General features: G+C 45.7%; 1 protein-coding gene across 5 annotated transcripts; it reads left to right on the top strand.

Annotated features, from left to right (window-relative positions):
- Positions 1-609: 609 nt before the first annotated feature.
- LOC142882419 (voltage-dependent L-type calcium channel subunit beta-4-like) lies at positions 610-18,985 on the top strand. 5 transcript variants are annotated; one of them, XM_076017163.1, is made up of 14 exons: positions 610-849; positions 2,363-2,446; positions 9,131-9,301; positions 9,758-9,880; positions 10,582-10,709; positions 12,170-12,246; positions 12,835-12,854; positions 13,483-13,563; positions 13,660-13,718; positions 13,996-14,105; positions 14,185-14,336; positions 16,323-16,418; positions 17,746-17,931; positions 18,026-18,985. In XM_076017163.1, exons 1-14 carry the CDS (start codon positions 787-789, stop codon positions 18,284-18,286), a joined length of 1,611 nt encoding a protein of 536 aa, XP_075873278.1. In that variant the 5' UTR covers positions 610-786; the 3' UTR covers positions 18,287-18,985. The 5 variants fall into 5 exon arrangements, with proteins under 5 accessions (XP_075873278.1, XP_075873270.1, XP_075873287.1 ...); XM_076017155.1 differs by having other exon boundaries at positions 616-849; positions 18,023-18,985; XM_076017172.1 differs by lacking the exon at positions 12,170-12,246 and having other exon boundaries at positions 618-849; positions 12,836-12,854; positions 18,023-18,985.
- The last annotated feature ends 3,537 nt before the right edge of the window (positions 18,986-22,522 follow it).

The following is a 22,522-nucleotide window of genomic DNA, read 5'->3' as shown; positions in this document are numbered from 1 at the left end:
AATTACAGTTTGACCTTATTTCAATGTTTTTTTTTAGTATTCAAACAGCTCACAATCGCACAGGCACAGTGTAGCACAAAACGGCTGTCTTTTTTAAAATCAAAAAAAGAGAAACATCTGTTTATTTTAGATAAATCTTCAGTGTTAGCATACATGTTTAAAAAACGCGTGGACTTGCTAAATTTTAAGAGCGTCATAGAATATACTGTATATATATATATATTTTTTTTTTTAATAAATATCAAATTATTGCAGCAAGACGTAAAACAAATAATCGTCTGTATAATAAAAAAGAAACGCGCTGAACCGGGTTTTTGTTTTCTATGTAACACTGTCCTCTGCTGGTGTAAAGTGAGGACTACACGCAATGCAGGCGAAACCTGCCGCAGATGCTGAAATTCGTAGTTTTTTTTTTTTTTTTTTTTTTTTTAGGTCATTGTGATTTCGTTATCTTGTTTGGTGCATTGGACAAATTTATGAGAGTATCAGACTGAGCAACATTTCACTCTTTCCCGTGCAACTTTTTTTTTAGTGTTTGACTCCTAATGAGGCAGTGAGGTGAGCCACCGCCCGTCAGTCAAAGCGACGTTTCCGTCACGCCCCCAGGCGGCGGCGCTGCGCGCGGCGAGCGAGCACTTGTGGTGCGGCTGTCTCGCGCGGCGCACGCACTCGGAAGCTGCAACCGCCGAGCGCGCGTGAAAGCTGGAGCACGCCGCCCGCAACCCGCCTCCCCTGCGCTGGGCTGGACCGGAGCAGCCCGCCCTCTGGACCGATGTGCTGGCCGAAATGTCCCGACACATCTACATCCGGAACAAGATCGGCGAGGGCATCCAGGCGCCCATCTTCCAGGTGCGTTCATAGGGCTCGTTTTTTGTTTTTTTGTTTTTTTGTTTTTTTTTAGGGCGTATGCAGTAAGGTTGACCATAAATGCTGATTTAAAAAAAAAAAGAAAAGAAAAGAAAAGAAAAGAAAGCGCTTAAATTTACAGACTTTGGTGACTTGTACAGGTCAAATTGGGCTTATAGCAAAGGCTTTTATCAATAAACATTTAATTGCTTATCAGGAAAACTTAATGAAAAAGATTTCTTAACTAAATGGAATTTATTGTCTTCATTTAACATATACAATTGTTGGTATTTTTCTTTGATCACAGACAAAATATTTTTTAGATGTTGCTTTCGTATCTTGACATGTTTTGACGTTAACTTCCGTTTTCCGTCTTCGGGAGTTCATGTAAAAACATTTGTGGGTACGACAACAACATCTAAAAATATGCATCTGTGATCAAAGACAAATACCGACAATCATATAAAATCGTCTCTTGTGTTAATTTCTAATAAAAATAGCTCCTAACTAGTTTATATGTGATGGAGACAGACAATGTTTTCTTTGCATTGTTTCATTGACGAGGTCACTGCTTAATTGTGTTATGGTTTACAGCTTGCTGTCGCTGACAACTCGAAACTTTATACTTAGATCAGCAATTAATAGTGCATTTTGTACCGGTTTGCGCCCGTTACGCGCTTCTTATGGATTGAACTGAATGAGTTTCTTTCTTCATGTATGTTTCTTTTCATCGCATGACAAATTGACCGGAAAACAAAGACTTTAGAGAATGCCGTAGGAAATATCAAATTATCACTCAAAAGTGTATCGAATGACCTAATGTGGCACGGTTGACTCAAACTACAAAAAAATAATAAATCACAGTTATTTTAAAAACTCAAAGTGCCATTTCAGTGACGCAACAATGAGGTAAAAGCGCATCCAAATTTTTAGGATAAAGAGAGAGCAGATGCACAGACGCTACTCCGGGTTAATTGATCATCGGAGGCTGCAGGTTATAAATAGCCGGATATTCATAGATCGGGCTCCTTCAAATCTTTTCTTGGCTGGTGGCCGTCGGCTCTGACTGAGAGGCAGAGAGCGATGGTGACCCACATTAACAGCCTTGTTTTTTTCTCTCTCTCTTTTATCAAATTCAGATAAGTAGGCTCCGACTTTTTAATGGCTAACCTTGCCGGTTAGCTCTGGAGACTTGACCAGAAAATGGGGCGAATCAGAGGAAGATAATTAATTGGACTCCCCTGAGATAAACTTCGGAGGTATATTTGGAAGAGGATGGGGGGAAAAAGGGAAATTGTGGCAGGGAGAGTTGGGGTGGCGGGGGGTAGTGATGCAGAAGTTATTTCTCACAACTTGAGGGATGCTGATTGATTGGTCCATCAACAGAAAGGCAGCGATTCCAACTTTGTCAACTTTGTCCCCTTGGCTGGAACCTTTTCAGAAGGACGACGTGGGAAAACATCCTCGGCTTGCTGCAGATGTTCTGGTGTTTCCACTGTACATTTCCCTTTTTCAGGTGAATCGAGGAACCTATTCCAGGAGGAGTCGACTCAAGAGGTCTGATGGCAGCACCACGTCCACCAGTTTCATCCTCAGACAGGTAGGACATCAGCAGACGTGGTAACATTTTCCTATTCCACACGTACACACAACCACACTCCACCAGTGGTGCAGTCTAGATAATTCTAGTGGATATACTCTGATTGACACATCTGTACACCGCTGCTTCAAAACAACGCAAAACAAGGGCCACCATCGTGCTCAGTAATGCATGAAGTATTCAGCAACTACATATCAGCGAGATCATGAAAGACTGATGATGTCATTGTCTAAATGCAAACGTATTGTAAGCCACACAAAATATATAACAGTCATTTACAGATGGACTTTAATTAACTGACGAACAGCAGTCAGTCACAAGAAGTAATTCGGGACCTTTTCTAGCGGTTATACGGTGTATACCGTGGCGTATACACCACGTACACCACCTCTGCGCCCCACATCCTCTACACCTATTCAGCCACATCTCTTGGCTTGAGCGGAATGGCTGGTGTGTTACGCCCGTTTGCTGCCGGCAGAGGGCAGCAATGAGCTGCCAAGCAGGAGTGCGCAGCTCCTGTACATCTGCAAAGACAATAGTTTCCCTGAATGCTCCTGAGCAACACTACGGCCTTGACATGGAATATTGGTTTAGATCTTGTCCTTGCATTAAGATAACACATTAGTCACTCCATCATAACATAGGCCACCAATGAATTCTGCACTCGCATGGGACTCTTTACCCACCAACACTCTTAAGCGATGCACAATCAAATGCAATCTAAACAGGGGTTTTAGTGCGTTTAAGAGAGGGGAAAAACACTATTCTCACAGAAATTTAGATTTTATTATTACCTATGGTTCAGTGCAAAGTAGCAAACCTTGCAAAGCTATTTGTTATCATCTCACAGTGAATCCCAGATGATGAATGAATCAAATGAATGGCTTTATTTTGGTTACAACAAAGCAGAAATAAAAAGGAAAGGTTTAACATAAAATATATGTAACCAAAAAAGGAGTAGGCTGAAGCCCAAGGCTTATTTCTGCCTATCCTGCACCATCCATAAGTTTAAATGATCACGGATAACCCAGAACATTTCCAATAAGGAAAAAAATGAATTGCACTGACATTCAACTTTTTTAAATTCTCATTTACTTTCAGTTTGCCATATAGTATTTCATTATGTTTGTCAGGCCAGGACTTGAGGCAGGACTCAGACGAAGAGGTTTAACAGAAAAGTACATTTATTTCACAAGCAATTTGTCCTCAGATCAGAGAGATCAAATAAACAGGCTATAAGAATACTACTCTCACTGAGCTGGCAACAAAATCAAAATCACTCGCATGGAGGAAAAAGGACTGACTAACTAACAAAAGTATACTCTAATAACAAATCTAGGTTTTAACAAAAAAAATCACTCACAAGGAGGAAAATGAAAAAACTAGTAAACAAAATCCTATTCTAATAACAAAACTTAGCATTAACAGAAAATCACTCGACCTCGAGGACCAACCATCTTACTGTGGACTCTTAAGACTGTGCCGAGGTTCGTGGCTAGACATGACGGGCGAAGACACTCTGGCACAAGACAGGGGGAACGCAGACTATTTGAACACACAAGGTAACAAGGCACAGCTGGAAACAATGGGTAATTGGTGAATTGGTGGTAAATGATACTGTTTGAGTCCATATTGAGACCATTTCAAAATTTCACTCCCAACACAGACACACATCTGTATTTCACATTCGTTCTTGTTGTACTTGTTGAAAACACAAGCAATCCCCTTAAATTACATTTACCTTCCCTCAACTTAAACATTTGTTGAATAACTGCAGGGATGCTCTTGTTGACTGTATGGGACATATTTTCAAGTGTTCTTAAATGGACAATGTCATGGAATCTCAAAAGAGATGACTGAATAAAAAGACAAGTAGTTGGTTCACGATAACCAACTTCATTTATAATCCTGATTGCTCTTTTTTTGGAGTTAGTTTTATAGGTGTTTGCTCAAATATCTACGTAGTAGGTCATAGAGGGCATCAGAAGGGGAAAATGCAGTACATGTAGGCAGTTTTTTTTTTTTTTTTTTTTTATCAAGTATGTGCTTTGTTTTATGTAAAATCAAAATAGATTTGGATAATGTCTTTCTAACATGCTAGATATGTGGCTTCTAACACAGCTTGTCATCTATAATAACAACCAAAAACCTAGTTTAATAAATTCTTTCTATTTAAACCTTATTGAGAGTATGTTTTATGTGAAAATCATTTATTTTGACCCCAAACAGCATGAATTTGATTTTGTTTTCATTTAACAATAGTTTGTTAAACGCAAACCATTTATTTAACTTGGCCAGTTCTATTTCTACTGTTGCTAACAACTCTTTTAAATTCCCACCAGAACACAATAATTGTATATGTGCCATCAGCAAACATGACACATTTCAAACTATCAGTTACTGAACAAACATAATTTAAATAAAGAATAAATAATTTGGGTCCCAAGACTGAGCCTTGAGGAACTCCACTGATGACTCTTTTCAAGTGTGATTCAGTTTCATTGATTTTCACATATTGATATCTATCACTTAAATAACTTTTTAACCAAGATAATGCTACACCTCTTATTCCATATTGTTCACATTTCTGTAGAAGCATTACGTGGTCAATGGTATCAAAAGCTTTACGCAAATCAATGAATATGCCTACTGTATATCACTTATTATCTAAGTTAGTTGCAACATTTTCTACTAATCCCATGAGCGCTAACAATGTTTAACGATCATTCCTAAATCCATACTGATGGTCACTTGGTAAACCATGTTTATCAACAAAAACATGAAGTCTCTTTGCAAACTATTTTTTAAGAATCTTAGAAAACTGAGGTAGTAAAGAAATTGGTCTGTAATTTGATGGTGATAAGATTTTCTTATCGCCGCTTTTATGAATTGGAATTACTTTTGCGATTTTCATTTTTTTCTGGAAACCTGTTTGGAATGATTTATTATAGATACAGGTTAATGGCTTAAGGACAGAGTCAATCGTTTGTTTTATAAGTGACATATACAAATCATTACACTCAGTAATCCCTACATCAACAATCATGATCCGAGGAATTCACAGGAAATGACAAATGCTGCTTGACTTTTTTGTGGGAGTATCTGCACCTCATTTATCTCATCCAATAATAAACAATTCAGCATCATTTAAGTGACAGAACCGACGTCGGATTCGTTCGATTAAACAAAACAACCCTGTCTAGATAGACCTGCTCCATGTTTTTTGTTGCCCACTTCCTGTCGGAGAACCGTGGAGCGCGGCGAGAACGAGCGGCGAGCGGGTGATGCCGCTCCTCCCTCCTCCCCTCTGCTCCCCTCCCCCGCACTGTGGGGGTGAAAAGGGATGGGAGGGGGAGAGAAAAAAGAAAAAAAAATCGAGGAGCGCTCTCATCCAGAGCTGCTAGCCAGCCAATCAGCTCCTTGCACATTGGCTGTGTCATCAGGCTGGGATATTGAGGAAGGATCTTCTGCTGCTGCTGCTGCTGCTGCTGCTGCCTCTTTGTACGTGCGAGCGGCGCTGCCTGCTGACATGAAATGCCGCGATCGGGCTGCCTCCTGGGGGAACCTCTCCACCCTCTCCACCCTATGATGTGAGCCGGCCCCCCATCACCACCCGACCCCCCAGTCTTCCGCCGCCGCCGCCCCCAATCCCCGCTGCCGCCGCTGAGAAGGTTGCCGCGGGATCAGGGAGACGCCGCATCCGTCCGTCCAGGGCCCGCGGAGGAAGAGAAATCTGGGCGCGATCGTGCGACCATCGGAGAGAGAGAGAGAGAGAGAGAGAGAGAGAGAGAGAGAGAGAGAGAGAGAGAGAGAGAGAGAGAGAATTCCAGAGGAGAGATTCTTTTTTTCTTTTTTTTGTCCTTCCCTCCTCTCTGTCGGGAAGAGCGTGGGGGGATCGGCATCGTCCTCCGTCCCTCCTCTCTCTCCATCCATCCTTTTCTTTTTCTCCTCCTCATCTCTCTCACGGTGGTGGTGCCCCCTCCCTCCACCACCACCAGCATCATTTTCTCCCCTCCGTTTTTTTTTTGTTTTTTTAAAATATCTCCCCCTCCTCCTCGTACTTCTCCTCCTCCTCCTCCTCCTCCTCGTCCTCCTCCTTATTCTTCTAGAGGCGCTCGTTGGAATATCGGACCTCCATGTATGACAATTTGTACCTGCATGGATTCGAAGACTCGGAGGCGGTGAGTGTCTCGGACGCGATCGCGTGGTTTATTGGGGGGTGAGTGCACGCACACGCACGCACAGCAGAGGCCTGCTGCTTATGTGTTAGCCAACAGTACAGTTTCGCGCGATGGTGTCCTGCGCGCGGCTGGATGGGAGGGTGGGCGGGGGGGGATTGTTGGGCGTGCGCGCGTGCGTGTCTGTGTGTGAGAGTGAATTGCGAGGGAGGGGTGGGGTGGAGTGGAGAGGGGGGTGCACGCCAGGGCAGATGGCTGCGTGACATTCACACACACATACACACACACGGGTCTATATTTGCCTCGTCTGCGCAACGTGCTTAAAGCTGCGAAAACGGGCGCGCGCGCGCGCGCGCGCACACACACACACACACACACACATGCACTTGCGCACGCAAGTCGTGATTGAAACAGGGGATGGGAGGTGTGATGGGGTGGGTGGGGGAGGGGCATGTTGCCCCCCACCCCTCTCCCCCCACCCCTGTGAGTCACGTTTGTCACCCGAGAGAAAGAAACGAAACAGGGCAGAAAGCGTTTCGCTCTTTTAACTCGGCGGATTCCTGGGCGCCGGGATGAGTCACACGCACGCAGAGAGAAGGAGAATCCCGTCGGATGTACGGCGACGGCTGCGGATGCGTCGAACTGCCTCCAGATTGAGGCGGAGGGGAGGGAGGGCGGAGGAAAATGCGCTCAAACTTGCCAAGGAGCTGAGCCTCCCCTCCACTACAACTCCCAGCATGCCCTCTCGTGAGCCCGCTTCAACGCGGTCAGCCGGCGATGTGTCACCGGCTTAGATAACTTCCTCCACCGCCCAACACCCCATCCGTGACATCGCGATGACATCACGGCCCCCGTCGTGACGACGGAAGGATCCGTTTCGTCCGCCGTCACGACCAGCTCGGAGTTCACGAGCACTTTCCAGCCTAGCCCCTCCCCCGCCCCCCCTCTCCCCTCCCACTGCTGCTTTGTGATTGGGTGACTGGCGGGCGGAAAAAAAAAAAAAAAAAGTCACAAAACAAACCCTAAAAAAAGTGCTTCGCTTGTGCTGAGCGGCAGGATTGATGGAAGCTAATGGCCTCGCCTAATTGAATCGTCATTACTAGGCTGAGCTGTTTGGATTAACACAACGCAAGCAAGCAAGCAGAGAAGGAAGGAAACGTTTGGGCCAATCGCAGCTTATCTGGCAAATTGTTGAAATGATTAGCTTGGAGCTTAAAAAAAAGAAAAGAAAAAAGACGATGTTACTTCGCATTGCAAGTCTGGTGAAATCTGATGACGCTGCACTGAGGACGTCATCAGATCAATCTTAACAGCTGTTGGTGTGAATGTTCTCTTGAAATCCACATAAACAAAGCGGACAAAATAAATGAACGTATGAACGCTATCAACTCTGCACGGTCCTACCCGCAGGCCCGGCGGCGAGATTTTAACCCTCACCAAGCTCATTTGATTGGTCGCTGCAAAGTCTCTCACTTCTATCGCGAAGGCGCGGCCTTTGGTGGCTGAATGATAATCATACTGATTATACGCGCTATAGGCGCTATAGGCAACAGTTTACTTGAAACAATACGTAGCGTCTGTGGATAAGATAAAGCACAGCTCAAGACACATTTCGTCACTCTTGTTTCTAAATTTCGTTGCTGTTATTCACGTCCGCACTTGTTTCGTTCTTATAGCGAAGTTTAAAAAGTTTTTGTTGTTTGATGTTTTTAATTTCCATCTCTGCTTTGTAAATCATTTGCACTTTTTCCTGGCCGCTTGCAGTGTTGACAACTTGGCATGATGACAAAGTTGGCAACCCCCCCCCCCAAGTTTGTTAATTGCTTGTGTCAGCAAGTGTTAATCATCGTTCTAAATGACGTACCTTAAATGACCACTAGGCCAATCATTTCCTTCAGTGACCAATGGTGGTGCATCTAGCGCAATGGATGGGAAATCAGCAAGATTAACCCCAAAGTAGAAAAGAGACGTTGGGACCAATCAAAAGAGTTTGGGGGTGTGGTTATCCCTATTTCCTCCAAGGAAAATAAATATCGCAGGCCTGGCGCCCTCGTGTGGCTCTTGCAAGCGTTACACATTATCTGACCCGCTATCGGAAGTCACAGCGGTCACAATGAGGATATTTTTTTTTTTAGTTTTACGAAGATTCCGAGGCATCTGTCATCCCAGCAACGGAACAGCTGACAGCGTGGAAATGCTAATTCCATTTCGTCCGAGATGTTTCGCGGCTGTCTGCTCCCGTATTTATTTTTAATTTTTATTTTTTTTAGGATATTATTCACAACACCTGCTCTGCATTTAGAGTGTGACACTCAGCACGCGGAATAGAGCTACCCCCACATTATATAACTCATCTTCCCAATCGGATCGTTTGAACTGAAAATTGCAAAGCAACTGAAAATTCAAAAAGCAAAGAAATTCATTGAAAATTGCTTTCAAATTTCAAACACTTGAGTTCCGATTAGTTTCAAATGTTGAATTACTTTAAATTGCTCCTTTCTGACAGGGCTCAGCTGACTCATACACTAGCCGACCATCAGACTCAGATGTCTCTCTGGAGGAGGAGCGCGAGTTGCAGGCTCAGGTCCAGAGCCAGAGCCCCAGCCAGAGCCAGGGACCGGGACAGAGCCGCCAGGAGAGGGAGCAGCAGGCCACCATCCAGCTGGAGAGAGCCAAGGTGGCCAGACGGACACGCACAATCAGGGGTGTCAAACTCAAATACACAGTGGGGCCAAAATTTAAAACTTGGACAAAGTCGCGGGCCAACAGTGATATTTCGTTTGATGAAATTTCAACAGTAACCTTTTTCCAAGGGCTAATAATACATTGAAAAAAATAAAATAACAACAAACCCATTAAAAGTAATAACAATATCTTTCAATAAACGTCCTGTCCTGATTGACACGCCAGAATACTTGCAAAGCATTCTGGGATTTGCTGTGTTAGCGGTACATGTGCTGTGTAATAGTGGCGGGCCAGCTGCTCTAGTAGTGATTTAATGACACCACGGGCCAAATTGAGCTTGACACCTATGTGTTAAATCGTTTTTGTGCGTGTGTGTGTGTGTGTGTGTTTTTTTTTTAAACATTCTAAGCACTGAGCTTCTTTCACCAATACCACCCCCCCCCTGCAGACTAAACCCGTGGCATTTGCCGTGAGGACCAATGTCAGCTACTGCGGCGCCCTGGATGAGGACGTCCCCGTCCCGGCCACGGCCATCTCCTTCGACGCCAAGGACTTCCTCCACATAAAAGAGGTGACGTCAGAAAACCTGTGTTTGATGTGAAATGTAATCACGGGGGCGGGGGGCATCAGATTAATCCAGACATGGGCAAACCATAGCCCCAGGGGCCAGATGCAGCCCGTTAAGCTTTTTAATCCAGCCTGCCGAATTTGAAGAAATTGTATTAATAGTCAGTAAGTAATAAAAAAAGCGTAATTTCATCCATTTTTTTTGTGTTCTAAGAATCATTTCAATAAAGAGCTAAACACTGTGGGGCTTCAAAGACATTGATTTTGTTTTAAGGCTTTTTGACATTAAAGCACACATTTTCTACACATCCCATGATATATTTTTTCATCCTATGAGGTGGGTCACCAATACACTACATCCATCTGCTCCTGCTCAGACCCCCTCTGTCAAATCTTAGAACCAGTCGTGGCCGCACCAGTGGCAGAACCTGGTTTAATCTGTCCTCTCTAAACATGCTAAAACTCTGAAGGACAGAAGCAAACTGATTGTAAACCGATCAGGATGATGCTGTTTTGTGAGTCACGACTTAATCCAGAAGACAATCTTCCTCCTGCCCCTATAGCCCCCCCCCCCCCTCCCCGCCCCCCCGACTCCATAGAGCTGTGAGATTGCGTTTTTCTCTCCAGGATCTGTAGACAGACCCCCCCGTGACGAAAGAAATGCTTTTCCCCCCTCTTTTTTTGTGTGCGTATGTCGCCCCGCAGAAGTTCAACAATGACTGGTGGATCGGCCGCCTGGTGAAGGAGGGCTGCGAGATTGGCTTCATCCCCAGCCCTCTGAAGCTCGAGAACATCCGGCTCCAGCAGGAGCAAAAGAGAGGACGAGTCCAAGGGTGAGTCGATCGGAAAATCACAAAACGCGTCTTCAGAATGTACCTACAATGTAGAAAGAAGTAAAGATAAATAAAAACCATTGCATGAGAAGGTTTGTCCAAACTTCTGACTGGTAGTGTATATAGATTAATGCTATTATGTTTTTCTTCTAACATTTGCTCAAAAACTAATGGTGAGCTTATTCGAAAAAAAAATTGAATGCATTGAGAAAATAGACACAATTAAACTTTAAAGAAAAAAAAATGATTCCGGCCAAATGGAAACAATGAAAAAAGCAATTTGAGGAGAAACAATCATCCTAAAAAGTGAAAAGTTTGACTCTTTCTCGCACGTTTCCATGCAACATGGACACTGTGGAGGCCGTGCACTCTCATATTTGATGCAAAGTTCTCTTGTGACTCACACACACACACACACACAGACTGTTTACCTCCCCTCCCCCGAACAGTTTCCGTAGCCGTGATAATTAGCGGACCTGTCGACCTCCACGTCTCCTCACACGTCTGCGTGTGATGCGTCTTGAAGGCTGCGTCGGCCACAGTTTGAGCTGCAGTTCACGCGCACTTCATGCCACCGAGTTTAATCCTAATCCCGGCCGACTGGAGCGCCCCGTCGCTTCGCTCGCTGGAACGAGGAGACGAGGAGAGAGAGACATTTGAGCCTCGTTAACCGAGGGTGGGAGGTGGAGGGGTGGGGAGTTTAAGGGTGGGGGGTGGAAGGGTGGTGGGTGGGGCTCTGGGAAACCCTCCTCTGCTCATGGCTCGTTTTTCGTTCCTTTGATTTTTCGTCCTTTGTGTTTTGTCCGTCCAGAAGAACAGAACGTTGGATTTGATCAATCAATTAGCCAATCAGGCCTCACTTCTTTTTTGTAAATCTTAGCAGTTCTAACTGTGCGCGCAATATCTTCCCCGTCGTGAGTGTCCGACCCGAAACGTTTTAGCTGCGTTTCCATTCCAGTGTTTCGCAAAATAAATATTTCTAATAGATATTTCTCTAAAATTTCGACAAAGTACAATTGCGATTTCTTCACACTTTTGCGATATACCTCAATATGAATACGTCTGGAAAAAGCACCTCATGAGAGCATCAAAGCCATCTTGCGATTTTTGAGATGTTTTTCCAAGTTTATTTGTTTCCATTACCATTTTTTTATTGCGATATTTAGGTTTTACGCAATTCTAGGGGTAATAGAAACGCAGCTAATGTCTGGGGGTCCAATCAGCTGCTTCCTTCTCTTGGTGATTCACGCAGGAAGCAAAAGAACTGCAAGAACTGTATTCTGTCATCACTCCTCCCTCAGGTTCTCCCCCCGGCCGTGGTTGATAAGTTGTTCACCCCTCTGGAAGTGAAACTTGTGCCCGTCTTTCTTTTTCTTCCCCCCCCCCCCCCCCCCCCCTCCCTTGCCACATTAATGCAAAGGTGTTTTTTGTCTCTCTTTATCCCCTCTTGTCTCTTCCAGTAAGTCTGGAGGGAACTCCTCTTCCAGTGTAGAGGATGAGGTGTCTGCCTCAATCCGCCCCCTCATATCCTCAGCAGGTGAGAGCACCCGGACTGGGGAGTGGGGGGGAGCTGGAGCCAGGGGGGGTCTCTGCTAGCCGCTGGCTAGAAAGCCGAGCGCGTCGACCCCGACGAGGCGACGCAGAGCAATTTGAGACTGTCCAGCCTTCCCATGTCTCTGCGTAGAGCTTTAAGTTCACTGCCTAGAGCTGTTGGTACCGTTTTCCCATGATCCTCCTCTTCCTCCAGTTGAGGACTGCAGGCACTCTGAGACTGGGGGCTTACCACAGTGTGCACCCCACCGACAAGGCTATGAACGAGCCCCCTCCCCCCCGCAGACACTGAACTGCACTCATGAGACTTTGTGAATATGACTTTAGGACCATAGAGAACATGTGATAAGTTCATGGTTTCAGTTCTCCTTGATAGGTTTCATTTTTGGCTAAGACTTCTGATGGAAGAGACTTTTCTAACATGTGCCGCATGTTATTATTATTATTATTATAATTATTATAATTTTTCAACATTTATTTTCTCTTTAAATATTAAATGTTTCTCTTTGACCTGCGACGGCTACTGACGACTCTGTCACTGTCTTCTCTCCCCCCTCCCTCCCTTCCCCTGCAGGAAAGCAGAAACAGAAAGTGGTAAGTTGGTGACGGTAAAAAAAAAAGAAAAAAACATAAAAGTAAAAGCACTCATTCTCGCTCATGCACCAAACCCGTGTCGCGACGGCAGCCGCTGGGCTTTTGACAGGAACCTACGAGCTCATATCACATCAGCACATCACGCTGTCATGCCAAAGTGCCACCTAGTGGGAGGATGCCGTATCCGCACCAATGGCGATATATATATATACATATATACATGTGTTGAACCTCCAACGTGTGTGCGGCCGCTACTCCTGACTGTGATGTGATGCTGTACGAAACGGCTGGCGCCGTTGTACAACATCAACCCCCTCGCCCCCCCCCCCGAAAAACCATCATTGTCCATCCACCCATGCAGCGAGCGGGGGGAAGATCGGGGGGAACTCTCAATGCCGAGCGGCGGCCCCCATCAGTGTCGACGGTGTCTTTGTGGGGTTAGCTCAGCTTAACAACGCGCCATCTTTGTTCCATTGCCGTCATTTGCTGCTCGATGATGTCGATGTTGGCGATAAGACACGCAAAAAAAACAAACTCATTGAATGCAATGTCGGGGGAGGTCGGCCGACTTGGGCGGAGCGTCGGTGCCCGGCAGACGCTGGTCTGACAGATGGCTTGTCGTTGACAGACGGAGCACGTGCCCCCATACGACGTGGTTCCCTCCATGAGGCCAGTGGTGTTGGTGGGCCCCTCGCTCAAAGGCTACGAGGTGAGCAAGAGCAGCAAGACAGAACCGCCGAGCTGGCATGGCGTAAGAACGTACGGCATCGTGTGACAAAGCCAAAATGCCGTGTTTTTTTTGCAGGTGACGGACATGATGCAGAAAGCCCTGTTTGACTTCCTCAAGCACAGGTTTGATGGCAGGTGAGACCCGGGGATTATTCCTGCAGGCCGTCAGTCAAACTTGCATCAGTAACGTGCAGTGGGGATCAGTTCATTTCATGCAATACTGTGGAACGTGAAACTCTGTGTCGCACTTGTCTTTTGACTGGTAGTCTATCTATCTATCTATCTATCTATCTATCTATCTATCTATCTATCTATCTATCTATCGTGAGTCGTCAGAGCTCCAAGTTGGTCGCATGAGGCTTTGTGTGGACTGGCCATGACAATTGCACGCTTTTATGTTGAAATGCGGCAGGATATCGATCACTCGGGTCACGGCGGACATATCGCTGGCCAAGAGGTCCGTCCTCAACAACCCCAGCAAGAGGGCCATCATAGAGCGGTCCAACACGCGCTCCAGTCTAGGTATTCTACCGCCGTGTCGCACACTTGCATTTTGTCTTTTGTGGGAATGCATTTGATATTTTGTGTCTGCCGCCATCAGCTGAGGTGCAAAGTGAGATCGAGCGGATCTTCGAGCTGGCCCGTTCGCTGCAGCTGGTGGTGCTGGATGCCGACACCATCAACCACCCGGCGCAGCTCCTCAAGACCTCCCTGGCCCCCATCATAGTGCACGTCAAAGTGTCCTCCCCCAAGGTAGCGAGCGTGCAGTGCCACATAACCTTTTCCCCTGTTCCCTGCTAGAATTCCCACTATTCATGAGAAAGAAAGTTGAAGTTGTTTGATATAATCTTCGCAGCTGCTACTCTGCAAGTTAACCTCACTCACTTCTGGGCTGAGGCAGACTAACTAAAAGGCCGGAACACCTAGACATGTTGAAGGTAACCGGCTCCACATGAGGTTCACGTCTGAACGCCTGAACTAGTGTGATCTTCTTCACTTGCGTTGCCTGGTCGGAGATGAAAGCCAATTCACTCCAAGAAGAGGTCTCGCCAGGGCGCTGGCCTCTCACACTGTCACAATTAGTGTGGCCAACTTTCATTCAGGAAAATAAAGGACTCCTCCCACAGTGCTTGGGGCCATGACCATCACAGGCCAGTGGCTCGCCAGTAGTGATAAATCATAACTTAAAATAGGGTTTCAAAAAAGTGCTTGGTTGCTTTGTGTTTAAATTGGATTTAAATCTTTTAATTAAACATATTTTTACACAACAATCAATAAAGTGCAGGATGGATGGCTTTTACAAAGGAATTAAACACTCCTGATTCATAGCCTACTCGACACAAGCAACGCAGCCAGTACGCAGTTGTTGTGAATGGGTTGTGCAACGGGCTGCAACTACGTAGATTACGGTTTTGAACGCAAAGTCTACAACTTGGAAATACGGGACAAACCCAGTCCCGTATCGACAGATACAAGGAGATTAGCAAATGTTAGCTTCACCTATTAGCTTTAGCCAACGCCAGTGTGAACACCTCAGCAAAGTAAATGCAATTTAGCTAATTGGTGTGACTGCAACGTTTTCGCCGACATATTGTTATCAAGTCAAACACAATACTATATATACAATAGCTGCGCCACTATATCATTTTTATTTTATTTGTTTATTCATTTTAACAGATTCGACGTAAAGCTGTGCGACCTACAGTTGGTAGACTTTCCAACCGTCCCTCAAAATACAGAATTGTCTTGTATTTGACAATAAAATTGTGCGTGTTGTTTTAAATACGGGACGGTGTTTGTCCCGTATTTCTGAGTTGTCTTGAACGTAAATCAAACTCTTTAAGCCTGTCCAACAGGATGTCATGATCCACAGTAGCAAACGCGACGTACTGGCTGCCTAGCTTGCGTAGAGTTGGCTATGAATCAGGATCGCTCGTTCTCTTCAGCTTTATTAATTTATTTCCTTTTGTAAAAGCCATCCATCCTGCACTTTATTGATTGTTGTGTAAAAATATGTTCAATTAAAAGATTTCAATCCAATTTAAACGTTCAGCTTATTTCTAATGTTTATTGGTAACAAAGCAGTTCAAACTATGTGAACCATATACTTTTCTGAAACCCTATTCTAAGTTATGGTTTACCACTACTGGCGAGCCACTGGCCTGTGATGGTCACGGCCCCGAGCACTGCGGGAGGCCTCCTTTATTCTCCTGAATGGAAGTTGGCAACACTAACCGTTGGCGTAGCCTCACGTCCTGGCACAACTGTCGTCACAGTCCTGTTATAGGTGCCAGCTGACAAATATGAACCCATGTTACATAAACAAACTTGAATATGACTTATTATGACCATGAAAGTGGTATATAAAAACAAAAAACAAAAAAAACAAGAAACAAACCTACCCCTGTGACACTAGCATGAGCACCGTTTGCCGTGAGGTGAGAGTCAAAAGGCACCGGCACCGTGCCTCTGCACCACAGCGCCACCGCATGGACGAGTCGGTCTGCTGCACTTCACTCTCAAGACGCTAGTGGTGATGGCACACTTGCAATCAAGGAATGGACCTCATTATTCAGATATTTCACTGGCATTGACTTCAGCAGTCAAACAGTCAGCATTCACCAGTAATGCATCAGTGTGTCAGTCGATAGTGTGGGCAACTCAAAGCGTTTCTCACGCAATTAACGTTTGGATAATGAAACTTCCTGTTGCTGCTTCTTTGCTCTCGTGTCCGACCAGGTTCTGCAGAGGTTGGTCAAGTCCAGGGGGAAGTCGCAAAGCAAACACCTGAACGTTCAGCTCGTGGCTGCGGACAAACTGGCTCAGTGTCCTCCTGTAAGTAGCCACCACCTGGTCGCCTGCTCACACACTCTCACATGTCGAGCTGACAAACACATAACTGATTGATGGGGTCACGATACATGTGAATTCAAGCCTTGAGCTCCCAGGATGTTTTGAAGTTCACTCAATGGTCCACCTCAAGGCTTTTTTCTTAGTTTACTCTCATGCACATTGTCACTGTGTAGATCCTGAATCTATTTTTCTTTTTATGCAGCCATTTTGCAGAAAAGCAAGGACAAACAGAATGAAAAACAGTTTTTACGTCAGAGCCATAATTGCACTAAACAGTCAATAAACCAGACACACACAAGGGGCATGGACTGTGCACTACAGGGGAACAGTGCAAAATGTGATGAATGTGGTATCTGTGTTGTGTGGCATGTGTCTTTAACAGGGCTGACAGCCGATTAATTTTTTTAATCGCAATTAATCGCATAGTGTACTGAGTTAACTCGTGATTAATCGCAAATTAATCGCAAATTTTTTACCCTGCTCTATATGTAACTTTACAAGATATTTACTGTGTTTCTTATACTCTAGGAAAAATTGGAGAGGAAAATAATAATTCCTTTGTTGAAATATTCTATTTTTATTTTGATTGGAACATATATTTACACTTCTACTCTCCAGGTACTCTCCAGATACTCTCCAAAAAACCAAACCCCTCAAACCTTGAGGTATTCTCAAGCCATGATCGCATTTGTCAATTGCGGTATTTTAATTTTTAAATATTTTGAAAATTAACCCGATTCTCTAGCGTTTCTTTGAGTGACCTCCCGTCCAACTTGGACGCGGATTGCCCGCGGATCACCCGCGGCTTGCCCGCGGCTCGCGCACAAAATAGACCAGACGCCGAAATGGTCGCTGCACGGCGCGAGCCGGCGGCGGAGGTGTGCGCCGCTTGGAGTTTGGTGTTAACGACACCATTGGTTAACAAGGGCGCCGTGAAGGCTATTCGTGGCGCTTCCGTGGCCGTTGTGAACCCGGCCTGAACAGGAGGGCTGCGTCTCGCGCGCGATCTTCGCGGCTCTTACGCCTCCGGTGTGGACCAGGCGTTAAAATTAAATGAGTGCCGTTAAAAGGAGTTTGAGTTAAACACGTTAACTTCGACAGGCCTAGTCTTTCATTTTATAGTTTTTTATTAGGTTCCTGTTTTTTATTGCTTTTTAATTAATACGGATGCAACGAAGGAAGACACTTTTAAATTTTGTTGTACTCCTGTACAATGACAATAAAGAAATCTCTTCTATTCTATTTGACATTCTGGTGAAGTACTATTTTAACGCAATCACTGAACTGACCATATGCTGCTGCTGTACAGGAAATGTTTGACATCATTCTGGACGAGAACCAGCTGGAGGACGCATGCGAACACCTCGCCGAGTACCTGGAGGCGTACTGGAAGGCCACCCACACCTCCATGGCCACGCCCCTCAACCCCTTGCTGGGACGCAACCTGGGCCCCACCAACCTCACACCCTACCCCGCCACCATCTCCGGGCTGCAGGTAGGCGTCCAGCGCCAGTCCCCGGCCTGAGACACACGTAGACGCGACGCTGACCAATGAATCCCGTCTGTTTTCGCTTCCCGTGATCCAGCAGAGCCAAAGAATGCGACAGAGCAACCACACGGGCGACCACTCCACCCCCAACGAGCGGCGCAACCTGATGACGTCCGACGAGAACTACCACAACGAGCGGGCGCACAAGGGACGCAACCGCATGTCCTCGGGCTCACAGCACAGCCGGGAGCAGCAGGACCCCTACCAGGACTACCAGGACCCTTATCAGGATGCGTACAAGCCACATCGCAACCGGAGTTCTCCGGGCAGCTACAGCCACGACTCCCGGCACCGACTTTGAGCCCAGCCAACCACCCAGCAACACTAAATCTACGCTGCAAAAGAGCCAAGAAGGTCCCAAATTGTACCTTTTTTCTTAAGTTTAGGTTGGCTTTGATTTCTTTCTGACCTGGCAAAAAAAAAAAAAAAGAAAAAAATTGCGTTCAGGTGTTCAAACAAGCTGCCAGGGCCACTCCGCCAGTCATTAAGCTAAGTCGTCTCCAGGTCTGGGAAAGCCAACTAGCTTCAACTAACACTTACAAATATGAATTCCGTCCATTTCAGTTTTTGCAGAACTTTTTGGGGTCCCTGCACCAAACCAATGCGCTCTGCAGACTCGTGCTTGTCGGCCGCGTCGGCCGAGTCACTTCGGTTTTTGGGGTGTTAAGGACATTGTGGACTGTAGACGCCCGGACGGCGGGCCATGTGTAAATCCTCTCATCATTTAGCTTCTTGCATGCTGATAGAAGATCAACCTCCGCAGCCACTTCGCTCATATTTTGCGGCGTCAGCCAACGACGAGGTGTAGATAAGGGAGTCCCATTTTTGTTTTTATTGTTTTTTTAAATATCAACTTGTTCCCATCCGCGTCGGTCAGCGGCAGAGGGGGTGGCAGGAAGTGCAAAGTGACATGTGGCTGTGAGTTTTTACAAACTGGTGCTTCCCATTTTCCCATAAGCAATTTTTTTTTGGTTCACTGACCGAAAAAACAAAACAAAAACACATTTCTTTTGAGCAGGGCCAGCTTTTCTGTAGCATAGCTTTTGGGGAGTTTATTTGAAAACAGAGAAAGGGGAAGATTCTGTAAAGGTAATGGGATCAAATCTCAGAGGAGGCGGAGCTAGCGGCTTGCACTTAGTTATTGAAGGCAATAGTTTGCTAGTTAAGTCTGAAAAATGTATATTTCCGAATATGAAGTTAAATGTTACTTTGTTTTTGTTTTTTTTCAACCATTCCATAACGGATTGGGTGGACCTAAACAATAATGATATATTAATAGATTTTATTCATAATGCACTTTTCATTAAGAGGAATGTCAGAGTGCCAGCAGAGTTTAAAGAAAAATGGCAGAAAGCAGTTATTAGGGGGCTACACAATGTTAACAGTCTCGGCTCTCTGCTGCTCTACATATTTATTTATTTATTTGTTCATTCATTCATTTATTTATTTTGTTTGTACAGTGTTGATGCAAAGGCACAGATGAATTGATTTGGATTGGTTCGGATTGGTCACGGCGGAATGGGTTGCATCGTGTTCACTCTCTGTGTAGCTGGCATGTTGTCCCGACTGCAGAGCATGTTCCCTCCGAGTAAAAGAAACACAAAAAAAGAAACAAAAAAAAAGAGAAAAGAACCCCTGCTGTAATTTGAGTCCACGTTTGTTGAAATACGGAGGAAGGAGACGAAAAAAAAAAAAAAAAGGGTGAAAAGAGGGAGAGAAAAAAAAACAAAACAGGCCAACTAACAGGTCGGATATTTCTTTTGGATCTTTGGAAGGACGGCAAAGTCGATCTGCTCCCGACGCTTCCGTTCACTTCCCAGCATGGCGCTTCGTCAGGTAACGACCGCCGTGCTCAGTGCTCGTCACGTCTTTAAAGGCTCCTCCTGAATGTGCCAATAAGACAGGAAGTTCTTAGAACAAAAGCTCGGTGTGCGAAGAGGGAGAATTTTAACAGTATTAGCAGTAAAGGCCATCATGAATGCAAAGAATGAAACAGCAATTTCCCATCTTCTGTTACACAACAATTGTTTTTTTCTGTTTTTTGTTTTTAACCAGATTGTCATGGTTTAGTGGGGGTCGGCGAGGGGATTCAAACTACGTATTATTTTCTGTCACAGTTTCACTCAAATGCAACGACCCCTCCAACCCCCTTCAAAAAAGAAAATGCAGATAGGGAGGGGCTGAGCAATAAACCAAATAACAAGAGCAAACAAAAGAGCAAGTTTGACTAATATTGACTGATTAAATCTTCAACATGTTCTACAGGTTCACAGGTTTGATTGGATTGATGTTTGCAACCGGTTATTTATTGATATATTGTTGTTGCTTTAACACTATTGTGTGTACTGCATAGTTTTTGGCGACACCCGCTGGTGCACAGCATCACCGCGGGCGTGCGCATACGTTACTAACAGGTGCTAACAACGACAATCTGCCACGCTGACGAGTCTGACTGTCGCGTGGCAGCGACGAGCGGTTTGATTGGGCGGATGCTCACTTTTTTTTTTTTTTTTGAAGTAGCAAAACTTTGGTCAAAATTGGGTCTAAATGAAGGAAGAGCATCTAAGTGTACAGATTCAAGGCGTTGTTTGTGAATACCTGACCCCTGCTGACCCCAGCAGGGGTCAGCAGAAGTACTGCATGGAGCTTTAAAGGTAGCGCAGCAATGCGGGACGTGCATCTGGAAAGATCCATGAAATCTCAATCCCAACGGATGGCATCACTTCTTTCCTGTGCAGGAGACGCTGGACTGCCCCCCACAGCCTGACACCGTTTCCAGGAAATGACGTCCTACTTTTTTTCTTTTTTTTTTTTTTTTCTTAAAATCCAACCCCATTTAGAAACATGGATGTGAAAAATGAGCAAACGTCCGACTTCTGAGGACATTTGGACCACTTTTATTGCATGCCGGGTAGCTTTGTATTGATGTTTTGGGTTATTTTTGTTTGTTTCGTTTTGTTTTGTTTGTGTGTAAGTTTTGAAAACGTCTGAACAGCACAATGGGACCAGGTGTGAGAGCAGCGCCAACCGCGTTCCCCTCCCCGCATCAGCCCCATCAGTTGCACACCGCTTGTTATCGGACTACAATATCGAGGCGCGGCTTTTACGTCGTTTCCTGTCTCATTCTGCCCCATTGGTTTGTTTGAACGGGGGAGTCATCGTCCATCGGAAATCAAGCCAACCAATGTTGAGCCGGGGCCGTTTGAGACAATCAGTAGGGATTCCCGGAGCAAGCGTCCTTGCCATACCTTCCACCCCCAGGAAACCAGGACCCTCTCCGCTTTTGGGAATGAATGATAGAATTCAACCACTCGCAGATAATAAACCCGGAGATTTCACTTTTGTGGGTCATACCTCCGTCTTTGATGGCATTCGGTTAGGAGCTGTTTCTGTTGCAAGGTGGCCTCAAAATCTTAAACAATTACGCAATTGGGGGGGGGGGTGTTGTTAGGGTTAAAGGTCAGGTTTTAGTGTGGGGGGTTGTTTGTAGGAGGGGTATTTTAAGAAGCATAAAGAGTGAGTAAGGAAAAAAGGTGGCTTGCCCTCTCCGGGTCGGTAGAGAGACCCTGCCTCAGGTTGAGGAGTTCAAATATCTTGGGGTCTTGTTCACGAGTGAGGGAAAAATGGAGCGCGAGAGTGACAGGCGGATCGGTGCGGCGTCTTCAGTGATGCCGTTGGTGTACCGATCTGTCGTGGGGAAGAAGAAGCTAAGCTGAGAGGCAAAGCTCTCGATTTACCGGTCGATCTACGTTCCCACCCTCACCTATGGTCATGAACTTTGTGTAATGACCGAAAGAACGAGATCGCGGCCGAAATGAGTTTCCTCCGTAGGGTGGCTTGGGGGTCCTGTAGAGACAGGGTGAGGAGCTAGGTCACCCTTAGGGACAGGGTGAGGAGCTCGGCCACCCGGGAGGAGCTTGGAGTAGAGCCGCTGCTCCTCCACATCAAGAGGGGCCAGTTGAGGTGGCTCGGGCATCTGTTTGGGATGCCTCCTGGACGCCTCCTTGGAGAGGTGTTCCGGGCATGTCCCACCGGGAGGAGACCCCGGGGAAGACCCAGGACACGCTGGAAGGACTACGTCTCTCCGCTGGCCTGGGAACACCTTGGGGTCCCCTGGTGACTGGGGCCATGTAGTCTGGACATCTCTTCTGAGACTGTTGACCCCGGATAATGCGGCAGAAGAAGAAGAAGAGAAAGAGTGGTTATATATTCCGGTAGAAAAGTAATAAGACTATTTGCTGGTGATTTTTTTTTTTTTTTTGGGGGGGGGGGCGGGGGGGAAACAAACAGATGTACATAACGTTTTCGGAGAGATTTGCTTTACACACCTCCTGCTGAGACAAGATGAAAAACAGGTCCAGAATACAAAGAATCTGTCACGTGCAATACAAAAACGGCATGCTGTTGAAAATGAGGAACTTCATGTTACTGTACTATGCAACCGCAAACTGTGTGCATCATCGTTTCATGCTGTGGCTTCCCCCCAGACTAATTTTTCCAGCAGCTTCATCAGGACTTTAGAAGGAATTGGTTTTTT

This window comes from Nelusetta ayraudi, unplaced genomic scaffold, assembly GCF_046127955.1.
Source record: "Nelusetta ayraudi isolate G7.1 ecotype Tasmania unplaced genomic scaffold, CSIRO-AGI_Nayr_v1 ptg000006l, whole genome shotgun sequence".
In the NCBI taxonomy this organism is placed as follows: Eukaryota; Metazoa; Chordata; class Actinopteri; order Tetraodontiformes; family Monacanthidae; genus Nelusetta; species Nelusetta ayraudi.
This window is presented reverse-complemented; position numbering and strand designations above follow the sequence as displayed.